At 40.6% G+C, this 23915-nt stretch overlaps 1 protein-coding gene across 1 annotated transcript in view; it reads right to left on the bottom strand.

Moving 5' to 3' along the window:
* LOC120800819 (neuronal acetylcholine receptor subunit alpha-7-like) overlaps positions 1-12380 on the bottom strand; it is a 34071-nt gene extending 21691 nt beyond the window's left edge. Inside the window, exons 1-2 of the mRNA XM_040147189.1 lie at positions 12287-12380; positions 6112-6251 (exon numbers count right to left, since the gene is read on the bottom strand). Of these exons, the coding sequence (XP_040003123.1) occupies positions 6112-6251; positions 12287-12380 (234 nt within the window). The remainder of the gene's footprint in view (positions 1-6111; positions 6252-12286) is intronic.
* Positions 12381-23915: the final 11535 nt, after the last annotated feature.

Here is a 23915-nt window from a genome sequence, read left to right as displayed (position 1 = left end):
AGGGGGAGAAGCAGAACACACAGAAGCTGCGATAGTTCAAGTAAAATAGAAAAAAGTCAGACATAGAGGCACAAGGAAGTAGAGAAAAGAAAAAGTGGGTATGAATGGACTTTTTTATAGTGTGTTGTTTGATTGGGTTTTGCAGAATCCCGCATGACAGCAACAAACACACCGGTACGCTGTGTGTCCGACACATGTGGAAAATGTGCAAACTGCTTGACAGTGATAGTGAGTCACAGCAGCATCTACTACATCATCCTAACACTTCTCTGTGTGCCCTCGTGGATTAGTCCTTTTTTATTTCCATAAAACCACTGAAGTGACTTATCACGGTATCTTCTACCCATGACTGATGTTGGAATAACACCGCCAGATCAACCCTTTGAAAACTTTTCTTTTAATGTAACTGCACTGGCAAAAAAAACAAATCATGAAATCAATTTGCTCCCTTTATTTCTTTCTATTTCTCATCTCGCCAGACCTTATCTACTGTATAATTTTCTTTCTTATCATAAAGTTTCATACTCTTCTCGCTTGTTTCATGCTGCTTACTTGGCTCTCAGGACAGGACATATCTGACTTGTTCCCTGAGACCCTCACAGAGGAGTGTGCTTTGATCTGGCTGTGCTTAGACTTAGCTGTGCACCAGGTAGTTGAAATACGGGCCTCATAGCGCTTTACGTGGGAGCCAGGGGGCAAATTAATGTCTCTGAAAATGCTTGGCTGAAATGCACAATATGTAGTTTGCTCTAAAACATGCTCAATCACCAGTATGGTCCATTTAAAGGTCTTGGAAGAGAAAAGGTCTTTCTGATTAAGGTATCAGTGTATAGAGCTGCATTTTCAGCTGATGTCATTACATTAAATTAGACTATAAAGCATAAGCCTCTCTTGCACCAACGTGCAACATACATTTCTTTTAGACACCATATCACATCTAAACAGTGTTAATATGGAGGATCGATTTGTTATTTATAACAGCTTGTTCTGGAAATAAAGGCAAGATGAGTGAAGACTAGGAACCATCATCAGCACTCATCACCCTCTGCCAGTTTATTAGGTACACAGAACCCAGTTCAGTTATTTGTAGAATATTTCTAGAGAGGTGTTGAGTAAACATTATGGTAACTTTGGAGGCTGCAGGTTTGGTGCTGTTGATCCGTACTGCATTATACTGAGAGATGTTCAATATTTTCCTCCTCATTTATGGGGACAAATGTGTGCATATGCTTGCCAATGCATTTCAGTGCATCACTACAGTTTCAAACAGTCGCTGACGATTAGCCGGATATATCTGTGTAAATGTGGATCATTAAATTTTTGTAAAAACATTGATTTTATTGTACTGCATTGGTATTTATTTCTTTATTGTATAATTGTGATAGATCATTCAACTAAACCTGCATCTCACAAAGACTAAAAGTGGATAAATCTGGGTGATCTACACCTCTAAAGGAAAGGAGTGGTCGTTCATAAGATGAGTTTGTAGAAGCGATTAACCTAAAAAGGCTTGGTATTTATCAAGTTAAAGATGCCCTTATAAACATGCAGAATTTACATTTTAATTCAGTGTTTCTCTCCAAAACATATTGTTTATATTCATGAGGCGTAGTGGAGAAAACTTCAGTAGCTTTTGAGAGACCTCAATGCACTGCAACTTAAGAAAACACATGCAAATTGAGACAACAACTTCATGAAGTTGATAACACATGCGCTGCAAATACACACAACACAATCAAACAGACAAGCACGCGGCAAATAGCACAGACGACAATGACGTGTTTCCAGGGGACACAAAAAAGTGATGAATCTGGCTGGGACACGCTTTCTGTTTCCAACTGTTTTGGCTTTTGACCTCTTACACAAAAACAGTTGTTGTTATGATCCCTTGTCACATTTTAGATGTTTGTGAGTTGTTAACAGTTCCACCACAGAAACATTTCCCCGCTAAACTTGACCTGCTATGTTTGTTGGCACATTATCGCCACCAGCTGTCAATCAGTGGAATAGCGTGAAACCGACTGAAGGTGCGGATGAAAAGATCAACTCAGCTTCTTAATTTGATCCTCCTCCTATGGGGAATTAGGCTTTCATGACCTGAAAAAAATTAGTATCTGTTGGCCTCTCTTTGTCCGGTATCCTTCAACCCTTTGCTTCTGAGGAAGGAATTTTTTGACTTGGAAAGTGATGCAATGGAAATTATAAGCACTGAAAAACTATACACTCAGGTTTAGGATTACCACAAGTTGAATGTCCACTAAAATGAATATGAATGTTCTTCTAGTCGTCTTCTTCTAAAGATATTTAATACCTGCTTTCAGTGAAAATACCCTTGAAATGAAACTTTTTTTTATATAAGACACTCTTACAGTGCATAGAATTCCAAAAACTTTCTGTACCATTATTATAAAGAGACATGAGCCACTTCAGAAAGTGCTTGAAGTCTGTGTCATTAATGAGAAGCAAAGCAAACTCAATGCTCTTATTTCTTATAGTGAAAATCGATCCTCACACAGTCATCGCTCCTTTCTCTCATCCCCTCCCCCTCACCTCCTCCCTAACTTTCTCCACGCTCCAATCTTATCTCCACCTGTCCTTTCTGATCTGTTCCTCTTTTAAACAACCTCCTTTCTCCGCTGCTGAAATGGAGCAGCCTCCCATTGTGTGCTTCACAAAGCAGCATTTTTCTGTCCCTGTAGTGTGCAATCTAGCGCACAATCGTGGAGATTTGGCTTTGCTTCAAGGTCGCTGTTCGCTCTATTTTGTGCCTGACCTCTCTTTTGTGATGTTTTGTGGGATTTCGCTCAGGTGCAACGGGCAGTATCAGCGCTGTCACACCCTCTATAAACACTCTAATCTCCTCATAAATCTGCTCTGATTGGTTTTAGACAGACTGGCAAGGGATTGATGGACACTTGCATTCAGTGAAAGCTTCTTAACTGTATTTTATTGCAAGTCATCTGACACAATTTGGTCCAGGACAAAAAACATGTTTTCATATATATGTACAGTATATTGTTCCCTCAAACTGTGTGTCATCTATGGAATTCATTCCCAGTTATCTCAAGTAGGGAACAATAGGATAGCTTCTTACATCTTGGTCTTTCAATCTAGATCAGAGGATCAGTGTTTCAAACATACTCAATCAACAAACAGTGAAGAAAAGAAATTCTGAAATCATGAATCATATCTCAGAATTCTCTATAGTGCTTCCTGCACTTGGCTTCACCTTTAATTATTATCGATATCTTGAAAAACAGGTCTTTAACGGAGCGTTGTGATGTGGAGGATGAAGAAGATGCCCTCTGGTTATAACGGTTCAACAGACACGGCTGAATTTTTACTGCACCAAAAAAGAGAAAAGTGTCTGCAGGAAGGACTCAACACGGCCTGCTTTAACATCAAGACAATGAAAAGTGTTTTTCTACATATACTTTCTGTCTTGGGGTTGAGAGAATCAAATGTGCACACAAGCAGAGAACTGCCAAAAAGGCTGTGCAAAGCACCATTTGTTAAGAGGAATGTTTCTTGTCCTGTGAATCTTCATCAGGAAGACTCATCAGGAGTTCTTAAGTAACACTATCATCATCATGTTCCTTTTTGTTTGTTTCTTTGATTCTTTGATTCTTTCTCTCTGTCTTTCTCGACTTATAGTTGACTCCCTACATGTGACCTTGGCAGTGGTGGAGGCAGTATTCAGTTGGAGTCTAACTGGTGGACACAGTGAAACATTTAGCAGCTAAAGATAAAGATGTCTTCCTCAGGAGTTTGATAGAGACCACAAATAGAGCTAAAAGAGAGTGAATATTAGATCTACAGTCATGAAATCATCAGAAACATGACTCCAAATAAACACTAAATGCTCTGAAACTCCTGAATGTGTAAATAAGCAACGGCTTGTTCAGTTTACCGTATCAGCTTAAAAGATGATGATATGTCAATGTTGTGTTCACAACTTTGCATTTCCCAGAATGTCGCACTATTGCTTTAAGTAAAAGTAGCAATCCACCAGTGTAAAAAAAAACCCCACTCCATTACAAGTGAAAGCCCTGCATTGAAAATGTGACTGAAGTAAAAGTACATACTGTGAGTGTTATATGTAAGTAGCATTTTAATGTTGTCAGTGGTTGAGGTGGAGCTAGTTTTAACTATTTTATATAACATTGGGTAGTTTAACATATAATAATGTATTATCTTTTATAAGCTCATCATACTGTATTTAATATATATAAGATGTTAAACTGTAAAGTTACTTAGTTACATTTCATCAGTGGACACATGGTGATCAACCCAGTCTGTAGCAACCAACCTGCCCCAGTTCCCTGGTTAGAGAGTTACCTCGGAGCAGATGGTGGAATCAAAGGCCACATCACACACACACACACACACACACACACACACACACACACACACACACACACACACACACACACACACACACACACACACACACACACAGGCATGCACACACAAACACAACCCGCTTTACATTATTTACAACTGCCCAGTAAGCATTCATTCACATGGTCTTGCCAGCTTATCCATTATGAATTGAGTCAGTGAACTGTGTAGTTAACAACAATGCATAAATAGCAAACACACAAATTAAGAAAACATATTCAACAACATATATTCAACAAATGTATGTTTGTCTTTGGTCTCTGTAGATTTATGGCTAATGTATGAGGCTGCTTTCCAAAGAAATCCGATCAATTCATCCAAAAACTTAATGAGTAAAACCATATTAATTTAATTTGAGAACAACACCTTTTGTTAATTTTCAAGAGCAAATTAGTAACATTAAAAAGAAAATGTCAAAATAAAGGACGACATAGTTTTGCCGCATCCTGTTTCAAGACTACCATATGTTCTCTTCGCAGACTGCCACGCCTCCTGAATCTGTCTCCAGTCTGTCATTTGCAAGCTGAGAAGATACATTAAAATGTTGTTTCATATGTGCTGTAGGAGACTTGACCATATTAATAATAGAACAGGAATCCTATGTTACAGCCCAGTGTGGAGCTCTTACCACCATGTAGTTATCATGAGGAGACGTACACGTCTTGTGACAGGGCTGGCTCAGGGATGTGATGGGGTGTCGGCTTGGGTTTTTTGGATGAGTGCTCTGGCTATGTGGTGGGGCTAACAGGCAAGAGCTTGTGTGTGGGTTTGTGTGAGGGTAGGTGCACAAGATGGGGAACAGGAGGAAATGCATGATGAAGCGCAGGGCAAACACAGAAGGAACAAAACATAAAATGAGATATGACAGAAAATCTACCCAAATCACAGAAGTGTCAATTTAAGAGCTGCGGGTTTGACATGAGAAAGAGTGAAGAATGACTGAGAAAGGGAGGACTGTGGTCACATTGAGCTAAATGGGGTTTCTGTGTGTCTGGGTACGTTTTTGTGTGTGTTTGTGGGTGTAAAATGGTGGACACACAGATAAGAACTGATGTTTTGAAAGCTTTTCTTTTAAGAAACCACTTCAAATGCTATACATGAGAGAAGAAACACAGGTATTGTGTTTGGAGAGTTTACATAAAGTGTTTAAAGGAATAAATAAATACTGTAAACAGGGGGAAACAGCTAGCTTGGTCCTGTCCAAAGATAAAAAATAAAAAAAAGAACAAACTGCTCCCACCTACACGTCTAAAGCTCCATTAACATAATATTAAATTTGCTTAATCTGAACAAAAGACGGAAAACCAAGTGAATTTATGCCTGGTATCATTGACACAAACTTGAGCACTGGACCATGTTGACGTGGCCCAAGCAGCCTATGCACCCAGTGTGACGTTAGCTGTAAGCTAGCTAGCAGCAGATGCACCAGCCTGGGTGGAATAAACTTCAAACACAAGGTATGTGCATTAGCCACAATCACAACAAAAAAATTCCGAAAAAACATTCAATTTGAAAAAAGTTTCACAAAGACTGTTCTACTTCACTTTTTTAGCTCTCTCTTTTGATTTCCAAAAACAAATTCCATACACACCCGTGTTTTTTTCCCTCTGTCCTCAAGCATGCTCTGTACTCTACATTTAAAGCGAGATGGAAACACACAAAAGCCCCCCACACACACACACACACACACACACACACACACACCCTCACCACATCAATGATTTGTAGCAGCGTGAGGCCGAGGTCCACCACGATGGGTGCAGAGTCGTTCTGGACGGGTCTCTCCAGCCGATTGTAGTTGACCATGAGATCGCGGTACAGCTTCCTCTGGTACACACCGCCATGACAACCTGGAGGGAAAAGAGTTAGGACAATGAAAATGGGAGAGGAGAGGAGAGGAGAGGAAAGGAAGGAGGAAAAGGATGTACGTGGTTTAGGGCATAGGAGAGCAAAAGAGGGAGACAAGAATAAAAGAATAATAAATAATAAAGTTACATGAGTTAAAGAGAAGGGGTATGAGTAGTAGGTGAGAAGGAAAAAATTGAAGAATTGAGGAGGTGGGCGTGGAGAGCACAATGGTGGATGGAACTGATAAATTCCAGTTCTGCTGTTTACATCATTTGCAAAGACTCAGTCAACCCATTGGTTTAATAAAACAGACTTTAAATATTCTTCCACACACATTAATTCCTGTAATCTAATCAACGCCATTATTGCAATTACTTCCAACATTGTTCATGCGGCGCCAAATCCCTCAAGAAATGCTGATTAAGTCATGAAATGCTGGACCTAACGAGCACATTATTCACTCAGTGAACTTTAATTTTGTTGACTGTGCTTCCTTTTTGTCTCTTCTGTGTTTATTAGGCCTCATCAAGAAGTTTACACTGAACAATGAGGCAAAAAAAAAAAATGCCAGTCGGTCATGAAGGTAGCATGTCTCCTCTTTGCCACCACACTCTTTGCATTGTTTCTCTTTCACCAGTGCTGCTGTAAATTGTGTCTACAAAAGGCTTTGACTGTGAGGAGAGTGTATCTCATAGAAGGCAGGACAATAATTGCAAGGTAATAAATGTAATTTATTTTATAACGTCATAGAATCTAGTCCACGTCATCAAGCTCCTGAAATGCAATCCTGAAACATGTTCGTACTGTGTTTTCATTATTTCAAAGCCCAAATAAAACGAGTTCATATATCTGAATCCTAGTTGTTTCATTTCATTTATTAAGGTGCTCATTAGCTTCATCACCACAGAGGCTAACAACTCATAGCTCAAAAAATAAAATACTTTACATATTACAATGTCAAGTGTCTTGTGTGTCCAAATGAACACAACTGAACAATTATTACAATGGTTCATAACTTAAGTGAGATTGATATTTTACCCACAAAATTTCCAACAACATAATAACAGGAATATTTGTACTATAACTAAATAGTGGGACTGACACTCTTGTGTGTTACAGCACGCTGCTTCGTGACATCCTGTCGGCAACCACGGAACAGTCGTGATGAGGCAATGAGAATAATGACATGACCACCTGTTGCCTTGCATTTAATCATAGAAACTTCATGTCAATATACTTTAAACATGATCATTTACAACCCAGCATTGTACGGAGAAGTTTAATTTGTTGAGCTTGCTCAACAGGCACATCTTTCACATGCAACTTAAGGTGTAGCTCTGCCTTTAACGGATGTGTTGACCCAAGTGTTATAGATTTAGTTTTTGTAATTTTTTTGTAATTGAGTGCAAGCTTAGTATTTGTTACCCATCCCACGGCTGACTGCATTAGTAGCCCTAAGTTATAAGCCCTAACATATCTATGCTGTGGTCTCCCGGGGTAGTAGCCTGGGGGTGGCTGACACCAACAGACTCAGCAAACTGATTCAGAGGCTGGCTCCGTCCTGGGGTTCTGGTCCCTAGAGCTGGACCCTCTGAATGCAGAAGAGGATTCTGTCAAAACGCCTCTTCATCATGAGCAACGTCTACGCAGTGCTCTGGTTCGCCAGAGGAGCATTTTTAGCCAGAGACTCAGAATGACTGAGTGCTCAACTGAACGCGACAGGAGGTCCTTACTTCCTGTGGCCATCCAGTTATACAATTCCTCCCCTTTCTGCACACCTCCATCAGTACTCTGCTGTTAAACTACTGTCAATTTAGTGATGACCCACACTTCATTATGTTTCCATTCAATTTATATTTGCACATTAAGGTTAATTTAATGTTAAATTAGTTTATTTACTTTGCACGTTCCCATTTTTGCATTTTTGTGATTCTGCCTCGCATGTTACCTTTTACTTTTTGCACATTTGCATTTGTACATTTTTCTATACACTTACTGTGTATTTATTATTATTACTATTTCATAGGAGTTTTACTTTTTTACTTATTTTCTTCCTCTTTCCTAACAGAGTGCTGAGCAGTTGTAATGAAACATGTTGCAACTCTTGCGCGGATCAAAGAAGTTTTTCTGATTTTGATATTGGAAGTTGACTTTTCTAATCACATTTTTTTCTTTAAGCCACATTTAGACAGCACCAATCTTCATCAGGATTTTTTTTTTTTCCTTTATTTGATAGTTGACAGTCTAAAGTGAGACAGAGGAAACAAGGGAAGAGAGAGAGGGGTATGATGTGCAAAAAAGGGTTCCCAGGCCGAGAATTGAACCGTAGATGGGTATGTTCCCTAACCCTTCAGTCACCAGAAACCTATAAGTGTCACTTTTCTTCAACAAAAGCGTAAGCGATCAGAATCGTTTGAAGGATACTGTAACCACATAAAATTTGTACGCACAATGACTTTAGGTCACTGTCCCTCTGAAACTTGGAGGAATTAGATTCTTCTCTCACATCAAGGTTGCCACCATCACAACATTCACAAAACCTCCAGGCTCCCTCAACCCTCAGTGTCTCATCTCAGCCAGAGCTGAAAAAAGGCCTCAGCCTGCATCTCCCCAGTGACCCCTGTCGAGATTAGATGTTGTCTCAACATATTCCAGCAATTATCGAGTGACAGCCAAGATATGAGTGCACCCACAGTGATGGAGTGGATGACTAATTAGCTAATGAGGTGAAAATAAACAATAACAGCTCGCTGTGTGTTTGTGTGTGAGGGTGTTGAGGAGTGTCACATGGGGCGACCCTAAATCTTGGTGTGACGGGGAATCTGCATAATGGGCGAGAGTGGCAGCCAGCAAAAGCTTTGAGAGTCGGTGGAGTGAAACGAGCCGAGGCCAAAACAAGCTGAGCAGTAAAGAGCCACTGTCAAACGGAGCCCACCTCTGAATGGGTGGCAACATACTGCGGTTGATCTACGACGGTAAAATGAATCAAGTCAGTTCCCTTATTTCCTGCATTACGTAGAGAGTGTTCCCATTGTTTCCAACGAATACAGGATGCATCGGGTTTCTACATTCATTCTTCTTTAAGTAACATCATTCCAAACAAAACGCTCTGTGCCTCCTGCCTCTGAGACGGAAGATGGCACAGTCAAGTAAGTTCCGAACACACGGATACATTCCTACTCCAGGAAGAGGGACAAGCATCCTATGCAGCCTCCTTGGACAGACTGCTCTGTTACTATAACAGTCAGACAGCAGTGCGTGCATGCAGTCTGTTGTTAGTTAGTTGTGATTAGTTCTTCCAGTGCATCCTCAGGCAGTGTGTCTGTGTTATTAGACTGGGCTTTAGTTTGAATAGGGGGAGGCTTCCTGAGAGCTGTTTGTTTATCCGTACGGTGTCCCATATGTGATGCTTTATGTAAGTAGTTCAGAAGTAATGTACTGTCTTTCTTACTATGTTCTCTGTATGCCTCCTTTTTAATATGTGCTGTATGTTTGTATTTCCACAGGCATGCCAAGATTGTAATAGTGCATTGCTATGCTTGTACAGTATCCGTGGCCTTTGATTCAAAATAAGATATAAGCCAGTGTTTTTAGATGTTCACAAAATATACTTTTTAAAACACATTTGATTTGATGAAAGCTCACAAATTTAAAGAATAACTTAACAAGTTAGAAGTAGAAGTGTACTATAGCGTGTGTCAGTAGTTACATCAATGCTGGGTGCCTTTACTTGTGCAACAGGACACACTTCTGACCACACCAAACAACATCCATCAGTGTTGTGGTCTGTGGCCTCTTGTTTTGCCCCTTTTGGCTGGTGATATTTTTGTGTTTTTCACGTCGTTCTAAACTTGAGGTATTTTAAAAATAATATAGGCGTATGTGTTGTGAATTAATTAACATTTATTCCAGCTTCTTTTTTGGTTTTCGAGGTGGAACCATGTAATGTCATGTGGCTCTAGGTTTAAAAAATAATCGCTATTTTAAAATGGCAGTGCTTTAAACGGAAACTCGTACATGAAATGCCCTGCATAAGAGGAAAATGTCCTAATCTGTCACAACTGGCTAGAACTAATTCATCAAAGGTGTTAAAAGAGGTAGAGCTACAAATTTCAAGACTTTGAGCCTTCGGTTGATACTGATCTTGATAGATTTGTACATTAATGTAATGTCAACTGGCCCCAGCCTCCCCCACTGTCTGATAGTAAAGCTCTAGAGAACTGAATAGACCTTATTAATGATACCATCATCATTCAAAGATATGTATAAATTCTTCTGACAGTATCTTTGTTTTAGTGGAAAAATCTTATAAGAGGTAAAAAGTTAGAGTGGCTTTTCTTTCTGTGACGTTAACCTCTGGTCTCACAAAAGAGAGACATTTCCTACCCGTTTTTGTTACAAACATTTACAGACAAGAAGAATTAAAGCAGCATCATCACTGGTATAATGTAGTTAAACTGTTGCAGAGGCTTATATAGCATATGAATGAATGGAGGGACAGACAGATGGACAGATTATTAAATGATCTGTTGAAATGAATGGGTATAAAAACTGAGACTCCACTGTTCTCATGGAAGACTGCAAGAAAAGTGCCATCACAAGGTTGTTGTAAAGGATAAGAAGAGATATGCAAGAAAACAGGGAAGCTCATCTCTTGTTCGATATAGCTTTATTGCCCCAGTGTAGTTGGCTGACAGTGCGACCTGTGACGTTAAAGGAGGTCACAAGGGTTTTAAGGAAGACCGGATTACTGTCTCATTATGTTGTGTAGGCCTGAGGGAAACTACTGCAGTGTGGCAAATGTAAACAGGAGAAAAGTCAATCTGTCTGCACTCTGCACTCTCCTCCTTTCACACTTTCTCTCCCTTGAGTCTTTCCACGTGTGTGCAGCAGCAACTAATGGATCAGTCAATAAAAGTTCTCCCCTCCTCTGTACTCACAGTTAATGGATTTTCACATTACATCAACATAATCATTTTTCCATTATTGGTAAGATATTGCGTACAGTATGTAGCCATGATTTAGTTATTTTAGCTGTGATCTGAGAGGCTGGTTTGATTCCATGTTGATTTAGAAATGGGAGTGAGGAAAATAAATGAGCAGCACTCTTCCATGCCTTATCATCTTAACTAAGGTAGACTCTAGCAACCTGTAGAGTAAGTCTTAACAGATCAAAATTCTGCCTCAATGAGGCCTGTAGAGTTGCAATACATGTCTCATTACATCTGCACTTATACACTCATTGAGCAATTTATTAGGGACACCTGTGCTTATTCATGCAAGTATCCAATCAGTCAATCATGTGGCAGCAGTTCAATGCATAAAATCCTGCAGATCCAGGTCAGTTAATGTTCACATCAAAGAGAAGGATGGGTAAAAATGTGATTTCAGTGACCTTGTCTTTGGGATGATTGTTAGTGACAGATGGGCTGGTTTGAGTGTTTCTGAAACTGCTGATCTCCTGGGATTTTCACGCACAACAGTCTCTAGAGCTTACTCAGATTGGTGTGAAAAACATCCAGTGAGCAGCAGTTCTGTGGACAGCGATGCCCTGTTGATGAGAAAGGTCAGGGGAGAATGGGCAGAGTGGTTGGAGCTGACAGAGAGGCTACAGTAACTCAGATAAACACTCTTTACAGCTGCAGTGAGCAGAAAAGCATCTCAGAATGCACATTCTGTAAGTACTATGCAAAGTCAACTGGACTTGCTTGAATTTCTTGAAGACGTTTCACCTCTCATCCGAGAGGATGAGGATAAATACCCAGGATAAATAGCTGGAACTCCCCAATAGTCAGTTAGAACTGAAGAAGCCTTTCGGATGAGAGGCAAATCGTTTTCAAGAACTTCAAGCAAGTTCAGTTGACTTCGCATAGCACTTAAAAAATACCATGACCTGGATGACTGAGAATCCTCACAGACACACTCAGAATGCAAAACAGGTCAGCAGAAGACCACCTCGGGGTTCCACTCCTGTCGGCAGAGAGGAGAAGTCTGAGGCTGCAGTGGGTACAGGCTCACCAGCACTGGACAAATGTACCTGGTCTGATGAATCTGGATTTCTGTTGAAGCATGCAGATGGTTGGGTCAGACTTTGGTGTCAACAGCATGAATCCATGAACCCAACCGGCCATGTGTCAACAGTCTAGGCTGCTGCTGGTGATTGTAATGGTGTGGGGAATGTTTTTTGGCTCACTGTGGGTCCCTAAATACCAACCAATCATCATTTTAATGACGCAGCCTGTTTGAGTATTGTCTGTCCCTTTATGGCCACAATCGCCCATCTCCTAATGGCTACTTCCAGGAGACTGGCAACATGAATGTACAGCTGACAAATCAGCAGAAATTATGTGATGTAATCAAGTCAACACGGACCAGAATCTCCAGCATCTTGTTTAATCCATGTTACGAAGAACTGAAGCTGTTCTGAAAGCAAAAGGAGGCCCTACCCAGTATTAGTATGGTGTTCTTAATAAAGTGCTCGGAGAGACTATATTTGCACAATGCACAAATCTTGTAGGTGGCCTAATTAGTGTAATGTCAATTATGTATACAACTTTTGAAGTCTTTCTTTTATTTAATGTTTTATTTAATTCATTGATTTTAAAGTCTGTTTTTCTGTTTCTTTAGACTGTTACTGATGTAAGATGTGATGTTCCCCTCTAGGGGATTATTTTATTTTAGGGCAGCTGTGTAAAACCTGACTGTGATTTAAAAAAAACCACCATGATGCTCACTGCACAACTAAACAAAATGTTTCAGGGAGGGCAGTCATTGGAAAGCAGCATCGCTCCATTGAATCAACACAGAAAACAAAAGAAAAAAGCTGCTCTTTTTTCCCAACCACAGACAGCTACCGCCATCAAAAGCAGCTGAGCATCACAATGGAAAGCTTTGTGCCAGGCGTGTTACTTCTGAATTTCAAATGGGAGTCAGAGATGGATATTACTTTGACTTGCATTCTGCACTGCACAAGAGCGTTTGGTTTCAGAAATGAGGGGACACAAGGAAGTAAAATAAAATGATTTTTTTAAAAGCATTTATATACATACTGTTTTGCTATTTCCTGTATTTTTAATATGCATTTACATCAATCTGGCAAATAACAGATTATGATAAAATTGGTTGTAATGGTAATAAAACAAATAAAATGCTATGTGCTTCTGTATTATTAATGCACTAATCCTAAATAATTTAAACTTATTTAATAGTTTCCTTAGTAGATACTCTCTACTGTATCTAATATCTGTATCTAGTATCTGATAGATAATGTTGTATTGGCATGTTTACTGTATTACTTTACTGTCTTAAGGTGTTCAGTGCTAGGATGTGTTTTTGCTTTTTTTTTTTTTTTACCCAAGAACACATTTTTTCCCAGCCTTGCGTGGTGTCTGCAGATATTCCTTTCATTTTGCACAGCTCCATCAACCTTCACCAATATTGAAAGGGAAGCGTATATGTAGCTCGAGAGACAACACTGAGAGCAAAAAAAGTTGTAAAGGCAAAAAAATCAACTGCCCCCCTACCCCTCCACCCCCAACCTGCAAAGGTTTTCCTATACAGTTAGAGGAAGTGATATGTTGTGGCGGAAGAAATGACTGCTACTTGCACATACATTCACTTTCAAAAACCTTGGCTTCACCAAACAAATCTACGAGGCTCTTCATACTCTCTGGTAGGTCTTATCCTCCATATTTTTTCCCACGAACTGCCACAACCTTAACCTCAGAGCTTCCAGCTGACGCACAGAATTTCTGCCCCAGATTTCCATGGCCAAACCACATTTCCACTTCTATCTTCTCTTGCATCTCCGCGATTGCAACTGTTTTTTATTTTTCAGTTTTCTGCATTAAACCCTCCACTCAGTGATTTGCTAGATGAGCCACGACCTCAATGGAAATACTGAAAATACCAATACAGGCAAAGCCCTAACATACCCTGAAGGCATCTATCAACATCAAATGGCATATATCTCTGTCATTGGATTAGTGACCTCTCATATTTCCATTTCAGAGCCCACTGAAGGTCTCTCTCGATCTTCACTCATTAATGCTCAGTTGTAATGTACGAGAATAAAAAGGATTTCTTTTTATGGCTGGGCTGCTGCAGCAGTACACGTACAGGCCATTCAGTTTACGAGCTGTTTACCGATAAACACACTCGCTGCCTTCAAAACCATTTTTACAGACTCGGTGTACACAGTCAGCTCATTTTTTACTGTCACAGACAATGACACTCACAGGTGTATCAAATCACTGAGTCAAAACCTTCCAAAGATTTGACTTGTATTCCCAAGTTATAAATCCAAATCAAATCTCACCTGAGACAGTGTGGTGAAATTCAATAATATACTTTTGAAATACTTGAAACAAGACGTTTGGTTTTGTAGATTTATTTATTCTATTTATTTCTGACTGAAAGAAATTTGTGAATAATCATGCAGTCTTTTCATTCTCAATGCATGTAGTTAAAGGGGTACTCTAGCACTTTACTACGTCACTTTCAATAAAATTGGTGGTCTTGTGAGGGACAGATTAAAAAAAGAATGGCCAAGATTGAATAAGTAGAGAGTTAGATATGCCAACTTTTAGTCCCTGGTATGGTTCAGGTTCCCAAAACACTGGATCTTACATTTCCAATAATGCAACGTGTATTAGACGCACAGCCATGTATTTCAAAATCCAGATGTCCAGTGTGTAAGGCAGGCTTTCTGTTGTACATTTGTTGTCCACCCTGATGACATCGCTGTGATGTCATCAGGGTACTTTTCAGACTTGAAGAAAAGCTGCTCCAGAGCCACAGTTGTTCTCACTGGCTGAGTTATATGAACCACGACCAGCAAAGTGATCTTTATGTGTAAAATTAGTGGAGTGCTCCTTTAATGAAAGAAAAGTTCCATTTTCACAGTAAAATACAAACATTTAATGCTGAAACAGGTCCACAAAAACACAGTCGAGTCTCTTTTTTCATCTATTCCCCTCTACTCAGCTATGTAAAACCATATTTATATCTGAATATATATTTTTCCTATAGATCCGGTACATTTTTGATACGCAAAGACATACAGTTCTGATTTATTAGTTATTTGCATCAATGACGAGTTCCTAATAAAATGCACTCTGACATTACCGTCCATCTGGGCTAAAAGTAATTTGTGTGTCTTCTATATTTAAATATTGTTGTAATATGAATTTACCAGCGTGATCTGTCGTTAGTTTGCAACCTGTAACCTATAGCACTAAGACAGCACTCAAATATGCATGAAAAACACATAGACAAACACTAACAGGCAACTAGCATTAAGAGTAAACAAGGACTATTTTTTAGGCTGACCACATCATGCTCACACACCGAGCATGATGTAAATTCATAAAGTGAAACATAGCTCAACTTCTCAGTGGGCCATCTTTAAGAATTAGGTTATAGTACAATACAGTACAATAGAGCAGCTGTGGAAAACAATATAAAATTCAGACCCCTAAGCAAAGTCAGGGCTTTTCCCATGTTAGGGTACAACATATTGAAGCTTTTAAGGGCCAGAAGGAAACCCCTGACAGCTTGCCGCTTGCAGCAATATCAACGTCCCACTAAGAGGGATGTTTGAGGACAGCAGGGCAAAGACTGACTGGAGTAGAGCCAATCTTTAGGGTCCCCCAGACGCAGTTTGACAACAGATAGTAGTCAAAATGAATAGCACAAGGAAGTACAATAAATACACTATAAATAAAAGACCTATAACACACAATGGACCGTTGACACCAGGACCAGTGGAGAGAGTGCAGTGAAAATGAGGAGAAAACCCACTGTCAATATTTACAACAGCTGAAAAGGAAAACTACAGCTTGTTTAAAGGGCCAACGGAGAGGATAAAGCACCACATTTACCGATAAGTGCTCCCACTTGCGATTTTAAACCTCCGTCCTGATAAAAACCACTGAGACAGTTGTCATTTGCAGTTTGCTGCTTAAATGCCTCACATATTGTTGTCATATCTATTGCACATGTACGTTTTGGCTTATACATGATTAACTTTTCCTTGATGGATGTTCCTTTCATTTTTCACATCAGTGTTCCTGGTGAAAATAATGTGTTCTTCACATTATCACATCACATATGTTATTATACTGTTCATCTTGTATGTTCCTCCTTTCAAGACACGTACCTACAGAAAAGTTCCAATGATCCCCTTTTTGAGTCTTTACAACAGGCTGGAAACTAGATACCATTCAACTCAGGAGCAGTTAACATGACACAAGGACTATGCCACCACAGAGACAGATTAAATATTTATTAGCCTCAAGTGCTCTGAACATCTAGGCAACTTGGCCAAGTTTAAAATCATATCACATTAAAGCAGCTGGCTCATAACTATTTTTAAAAGATCAATTCATATCTAGAATCTGAGAAGTAACGAAGACAGAACAGAATCTGATCAGGTCATCTTTTCTTCCTCAAGAATATCAAACAAGGAGCACTACCTCTGACCTGAGAGTACACACAAACATGACACATAAATGCAGAAAACAAGCTGTCCCATGAATCATGCAAATTCTCCAAGTTACATGTTTGCTTCACATTCTGGAGTAGGATGTACTGTAAGCCCAATATTCTTTTAGCTCTAGGTTGGTCTCGACTAACCATGGAAGGAAATATCTGGCTCCTTCACTGTGTTCACCAGCTAGGTTAGGTAGCCTGCAGTGGGTTTATCAGAGCATTTTTTTTGCTGAAAACAGAAGGGAGTTGGATGAGAGAGGTGAGACTGCACCAAAACGGCCCAAAAGCCAAAACAATGAACTGAAAGACGCTAAAATGCTCAGTAGACCCAAGGGGAACTGCAAAGTGGAGCGATAGTCATTTGTTAGTCACTTTGAGAAACCCCTTACAAATTACACATAATTTTTTTTAATTTCATTGTGAATATAAAAATATTGATTACTGCAGCTTTAAACAAATGTGTAGGCCATTAATGTTGTACAAGAACTCAAGCTTGATTAAGGACATATCAAAAGGTTGAAATGCGTACAAAATGAGTCTTTAATCAGCCAAATTGTCATCCGGGGGACTGGGGCTGTTTAAAATTAAAATACAATTAATCAGCAACAATAGAAAAGGAAATTTACCTGAGTCACCCTAGATGCATGATTCATTAAATCACAGGTTTATTTTCATTTACAATCATTTACCTTCATTAAATCATGGAATAGCGTTTTTGTTTTGTTGTTTTTGAGCTGATGTTTTCATTTCTAATCAACTGCAGTAGGAAAACCTTATTTTGCTCACATGTAAACACAGGCTAACTGTGCTAGCAGGAAACCATTCAACCATTTATAGATTTCTTGAGCGCAATTAAAAGTTGTGGAAGTAAACCCAGGTTGGAGCAGTGACAATCCCTAAAAAGATTGGAAGTTTAAACCTTATCTTTCTTTCACATTTATAGTTTACAATAAGAGTATTACAGCCAAGTGTTTCTTGTTTTGTTTTTTGTTTTTCAAAAGCAAGAACAGATATTGTTACACTATCTCATTAGAAAACCACTGTCCAATCCAGACTACATAACACACTGCCCCCAGGGAAACCAACTGGAGGGACTGTGTCTGGAACAGAGGGTGGACACAATAACAGCTAAATATTTGAACAAAGGAATAAGCCATCGTTTGATTTCAGGACAGCTTAAATCCTTCTCGCAGTGTTGACCTACAAATGATTACCAAAGCTCTGTGGAACACTGTAGCACTCTTTAAGAAGGAAATCCTTCACTTCACTGAGGAATGAAAGAGGTATAGGACATCTATTTGGCACGATTTAAAGTTGTGTATGTCTGGTGATTAGGGATCATATGAAGAGCATCAAACTATTTTGGTGTCTGTGAAACTGATCTTGAATTTGTTGCAGTGGGGCATCGCCATCTCGACATATCGGGGAAAGAAAAAATACAACTCTCGTGATTTTACTGTATGATCAGGCAGAGCACCTGTTTGTCTACCTTTGCAATAGCGATTTCTTGCTTTGAGGTACAGTCCTCTTTAATCTGGCCTTGGTGTGGAGCCTGTTGGGAGAGGCTGCGAGAACACATACTTAGACTTTAACATCACCTGTTTGCATGTTGAACCTCTTGTATTCTCTTCCAGTCAGAACAAAGGTACTAAAATTAAGTTCCATCACTAAAACATGATTGCATAAGTAAAAAAAAATATAAACAAACACATCCATTGAGATACAGGATGTAACGCAGGGATTCTAACATATTACGGAGATTTAACCTCCTCTGAGGGGTCCTCTAGCTCTGTTCCACTGTTGTCACGCATTTAACAATCCTTTAGCTGCAGATTACAATGAGGGATGAACGGCCCCAATGGGCTTTCATGCGTCGTCTCCGGGACGCCGTCCTTATTCTGGGCCAGATGTTGTCGGCGTTTTAAAGAAGGCTCGCTGCTTTGCGCACACGAACACACACAAAACACACACACACACTGGCCCACGGGCTGTAGGCTTTAAATTTTAGTAGTACGGCAGTTTGTTCCACAGGGGTGCGAGGCATTCAGCCTTTAAATGCACAGCATTAGCCTGTAACACAAATAAAAATGTCTGTAGCATTATAATGAGAAACCTTCGCAACTAAGGAATCTGCAGTCAACTCTTGTGCATGTCTTTTGCAGTTGTGGACACTGGTGTTCCCGTCACGCCAGATGTGCAGTGAAGAGCCGAACTAAGCCCAAGTCTGTCTAAACTGCAGCTCTCATCTTCCTTACAAACGTTTATGTAAATGACGCCCGAAGGACAAACAAAATGAGCCAAAGAAAAAGCGCCACGCGGCGTCTTTTTCTTTGGGTTTCATTTGGCGTCTTTCGACAGGCGTGAACAGCGAACAGACTGGAGGCTCCGTCAGTGACCCACCTTGACAGCAGAGCGTCGCCCATAGGTAAACTCCAATCAATACAGATCCAGTGCTCTTCCGAGGCTCCATGGCAGCAGCGGAGCAGGACTCCCTCTGTAGCCCGCTGGAGATGTCAAAACTTCGAGGGAGTGAAGCTTTGTCAGACTGCTGGTGCTGCCCCCCCCCTCTCTCTCTCTCTGTCTCTGTCTCTGTCTCTCCCTCCTTGCCCGGAGGGAGAGATACTGTAAGAGACGCGCGCGCGCGCGCACACCCGATGTCTCTCTCCTCGTGTTTGGGTCACTGTCACCTCAGAAGTCACTTTGGATCCCGCTCTCCGCCTCTCTCGCTGCGCTCAGCTGTATTTTTATAGCAGACAAATCCGTGCGCGGTGATGATGACGGCCACCTGTCCGCCGGCTGCTGCGGCGCAGTGCCGTCAACTTCATCAAGGTTTGTCCCCTCCAGTCATTTCGGGCTCATCCGCATCTGCTTGGTGGTTGATGACTCAAGGAAAGATGACCACGCAGAATCTCAACACGCGCACAAGAACCTCCAACAGAGGGCGACAGGCCCCGCCCCCCTTCGACTTTGGAAAACTTTTCTTTTTTACTCATGTAAATGTTTCATTCTTGCGCATACTCAATAACGCCCCTTCTGCGACATCCCTGCGTTTTTTGGAACAGCCTATTGAGCACGATCTCCTTTCCAACCTAAAATAAAAATACAGTGATCATCTCTGTCATCCACACAGCTTCATCCCGTTCCTCTCCTCCTGTTAACTCTCCAGTTCAAACCCCTTGACAATGTTAAATTGTACATCATACTGTGCAGTTACACTGTTCATTCAGTGTGATAATAGAATGCCAAATACACAACCTCTAAATATTCTGACATGAAACTGTATCAATCCATAGCTGATCGTTGTAAATCCAAGTAACCTACAGTCACTGACAGACTATAAGACAATGGACACAGATATGCGCCTGCTTCATTTGTTTCTTTCTGTGGTGATTTTTCATCCTCCCATACTGTTTGTCCTCTCCAGTCTCCACCAATCTCTGCCTTCTCACCGTCACAGGCACCGCCGTGGCGTCCTCAACTGGCAGAATTCGCGGAGAGGCACAGATAGAGGTAAGGTCAAATAGCTGTTAGGTGATGACCCCTAAGTGTTAACATAGTTTTTTTTTTTACCCGCCAAAAGGAACATGTCCGATGGTTAGTGTTAAACCTGTCCATACTTTTGATGTGGTCTGTGAAATCAAAGAGAATTGATAACATTTCGGCTGTAGCCATGTTGTGTTCATGCAAAAAAAAAAGACACAGTACAGTAGGACAAAAGAAAGAATATGAAAGGGTTTTTTTTAAACTATTGACGAACAGGAAGGACACTTTGAGAGAGGAGAAAAGGCAAGCATCTGGTGATCCAAAAGTAAGTCTTCAGCTTTTAAATTGGATGCATTAAGCAATGAATGAGGTATTCAAACCCATTTATTCTAATAAAAGCTCCTCATCTAGCACATGCACATCTAGCTTTATAACCAGGTGTCCGTGATTCAGTTCTGCTCAGCTCAGCCAAAATATGAGCCTTCAGCAGTCTGAATTAGACAAATCCTGCAAATGTTTTCCAAAGCGATGGTAATCTTAGTGCCTCTTTAGTACCAAATTTTGTAAAAGTGCCTTCGGTTTTTTTTATGTTCAAGCGTGTGGGTGGAAAGACACACTTTCCTTCCAATGGTGTCACACTATTCCACTGAGCTACAGGTAGCGGACTGCGTCAAGAAATGCAGCAATGTGTCAGCAAAGGCAGGGGAGAAGAAGACTGCAAACTAGGAAACATGCAATTTTTCCTACTCTACCGGACACCTTTCAGAATGCATCTCTACGCAGAGGGGGTGTGGATTTTGTCCTCCGTCCTTTACATTGAAATCGCTTCAGACTGACTAATAATGCTTTCAGCTACAGACGAGTGACAAATCAAAGGAAAAACCGGAAAAAATGAGTGGAGAAACAGGATGACATCGACATCCATAGGACACGAGGGGTCACAGAATGTTTGGATGAGTATGAAAAGGATGTGAATCATGTGCTATGGGCTTCACAGTCACCAGATCTCAACCCAGTTGAACAACTATGGGGGATTTTGGACTGACGTGTTAGACAGCGCTCTCCAGCGCCATCATCAAAACATCAAATGAGGGAATATCTTTTGGAATAACGGTGTTCATCCCTCCAGTAGAGTTGCGGAGACTTGGAGAATCAATGCCAAGGAGCACTGAAGCTGTCCTGCTGGCCCACCACCTGACTAAAACACTTTTTCCTTTATTTTTTCATTTGTGTGTACATACAGGCACGTGAGCGTTATTTTAGGACATATTTGAAAAAATGTAAACCTATCCTTTAATTGTAAATCGAAATTTGTATTCTGAAAGCCCAAAATCTCAGCATCTGGCAACAACACTGATAGTGAATTGGCATTGATCAATGACCCTGACAATGATCAGCCCTCTGCACATTCTGTGCATTCAATGTCATTTTGTTCTAGGTGATATCAGTCTTGTTTCCGTCTTAAATTAGGGGCTTGGCTTCCAAAAATGATTTAAAAAACATTTTCACACCACTCCCTTCGAGATTTGTTAAATAAGCTGCTTACTAGTTCATTTTTCGGGTCAATTTCCAACGCCTTGGAATTACACACTTGTGATTTTAAAGAGTTAAAATATTATTTTATTGTTGCAAACATAAGCTGGTTGACTGAACATTTCTACCGAGGACACCATCCATAGATGTTGCCATATTGAGTTATGAGCATTTCTCAGCAGCAGCGGTGCAGATGATGAACCCAGTTAGATGAACACAATTTCATGTTATCATGCACCACTGAACGCGTCTTTAATCAGCGTGGCAGCCGTCCAGTGTGGAGAATTTTGGTGCATGTGGCCAGTTGTTAAAACATATTGCATCACGTAATTACCTCTAACGAGACTTTCGCCCGGGCTTCAGCGTGGTGCTGTCAGCAGGAGGATAAACATCTTCGGGGCGCGCGGGCAGCACACCTTACACCGCCGTGACACGAGATGGAGTGCTATTGTGTGTGCGCAGGTGTGTGTGAGAGTCAGTGTCAGTCAGCCTCATTAGCTTGCACGGAGACGTTTCAAGTTGTTGGTTGGTGTGATGCACTGATGATGTGTTTGCTGAACTGTTAGCTTACTCATATATGCCACCCCCATCTCCTTTGCATCATCTTCTTAATGTTCTTCTCTATCTCCTTTTGTCCTCCTCTTAGTCATCCTTTCAGTCACTCTCACTTGCTCTAATTTTCTCCTTTCTTTAACCCTTTCCCTGTCCACCTTAACCCCCTCAACCTCCGGTTGATCCTCCTCTCTGTCCTCTCTCCTCCTCCTCGGCCTAACATCTCTGTTCTCCCTCTCTGTTTCCTTTCTTCCACTCGTCTGTTCTGTACTTCTGCAGCTCTGCTTGTGAGCATGACATGCAGTGATGTCCTCAGACCATTACGGGAGCGCCTGCAGCGCTTCTCTACCTCTCACTATCTATCACTCTCCCCCTCCCATTCGCTTCAGCCTTAGTGCATAAACCCCCTCACCTCCCCTCTCCTTCTCTTTCCGTCTCCCTCTGGCGTCAGTCTGGACACAATGTCGTACATGTACGTAGACTGCCATCAGCTCACATTAAATAAACGTCCTTTTGGCTGAGCCTGCAGGGATTGGAGTTGGAACTGTGTGTGTATTTGTGAGTGTGGGCTTGTGTGTGTGTGTTTTCTATTTGATTTTCTGTGTGTGCACCTGTTTTATTTACAGTGCAGTCCTGTATACGTGTGTTGTCTCTTCTAGTCCAACTGAAAGAGACCCTCCCACCCCCCCCCCTTTACCACACACGCAACACAATAGCATATAGCATATAGCATATAGCGTAGCAGCCTCAAGCCTATGCCATAAATATCATAATCATATAAGCATCTCATGCAGAATCATCTAGCATAAGGCAGACATGTGATTTATGCTGAGGTCTCAGCATGGTTCATCACATTACATAAAAATGTACTGTACATGTACAAGTGGGGTAAGACATATGACTGGATTGCAGCTACTCTGTATGTATAGGAGAAAAAATATACTCTTTGCTTACAACAAGCATCAGGTTTAGAGGATTATATACAAGTAAGAAGACAATTAAAGGCTCCTATTAATAATCCAAAAGAAATTAAAATCACCTGCTTTTGTGGTTTTCTAACCATATCCACCTGGTACATTGCTACTTGGGATCAGCAGAGCAAGCTGTAAACACAACGTTGACATGTTATCACCTGTAAAGACTATATGGCCAACACGTTAGCAAACAAACTTACACCTTCATTTACACATCCACCAGAATGGAGCAACATTATCGTTTATTTGGGGTCGTGTTTCTGACCAGTCAGAGAGCGCAATTCCATCCAGTTTGTTTTTTTTGGGGGTTTTTTTTGGTTTTTTTTATGTGCAAATTGAAAATGCTGAGGAAAACAGTGGAAAAAATTCAGACAAGAAAAGTCAAAATATTGTAAAAAAAAAAAAAAAAAAAGTTGGTGCATCGATAAGAGCAAAATTTGACAAAGTGCAGTGAAAACAGCCTTAGAGAATGAATCATGACACACATGAGGATGTGACATCCACTAAAGTGAGACTAAACATTGCGGCAGAAGAAAATATCAGATCAATGAGGAGACTTTGACATTCCTAAAATTCATACTTACAAACATAAATGCCATATTTCCATGTTTTCTATGTTGTTTTCCACCTTTT

This window comes from Xiphias gladius, chromosome 15, assembly GCF_016859285.1.
Source record: "Xiphias gladius isolate SHS-SW01 ecotype Sanya breed wild chromosome 15, ASM1685928v1, whole genome shotgun sequence".
Taxonomy (NCBI): domain Eukaryota; kingdom Metazoa; phylum Chordata; class Actinopteri; order Istiophoriformes; family Xiphiidae; genus Xiphias; species Xiphias gladius.
This window is presented reverse-complemented; position numbering and strand designations above follow the sequence as displayed.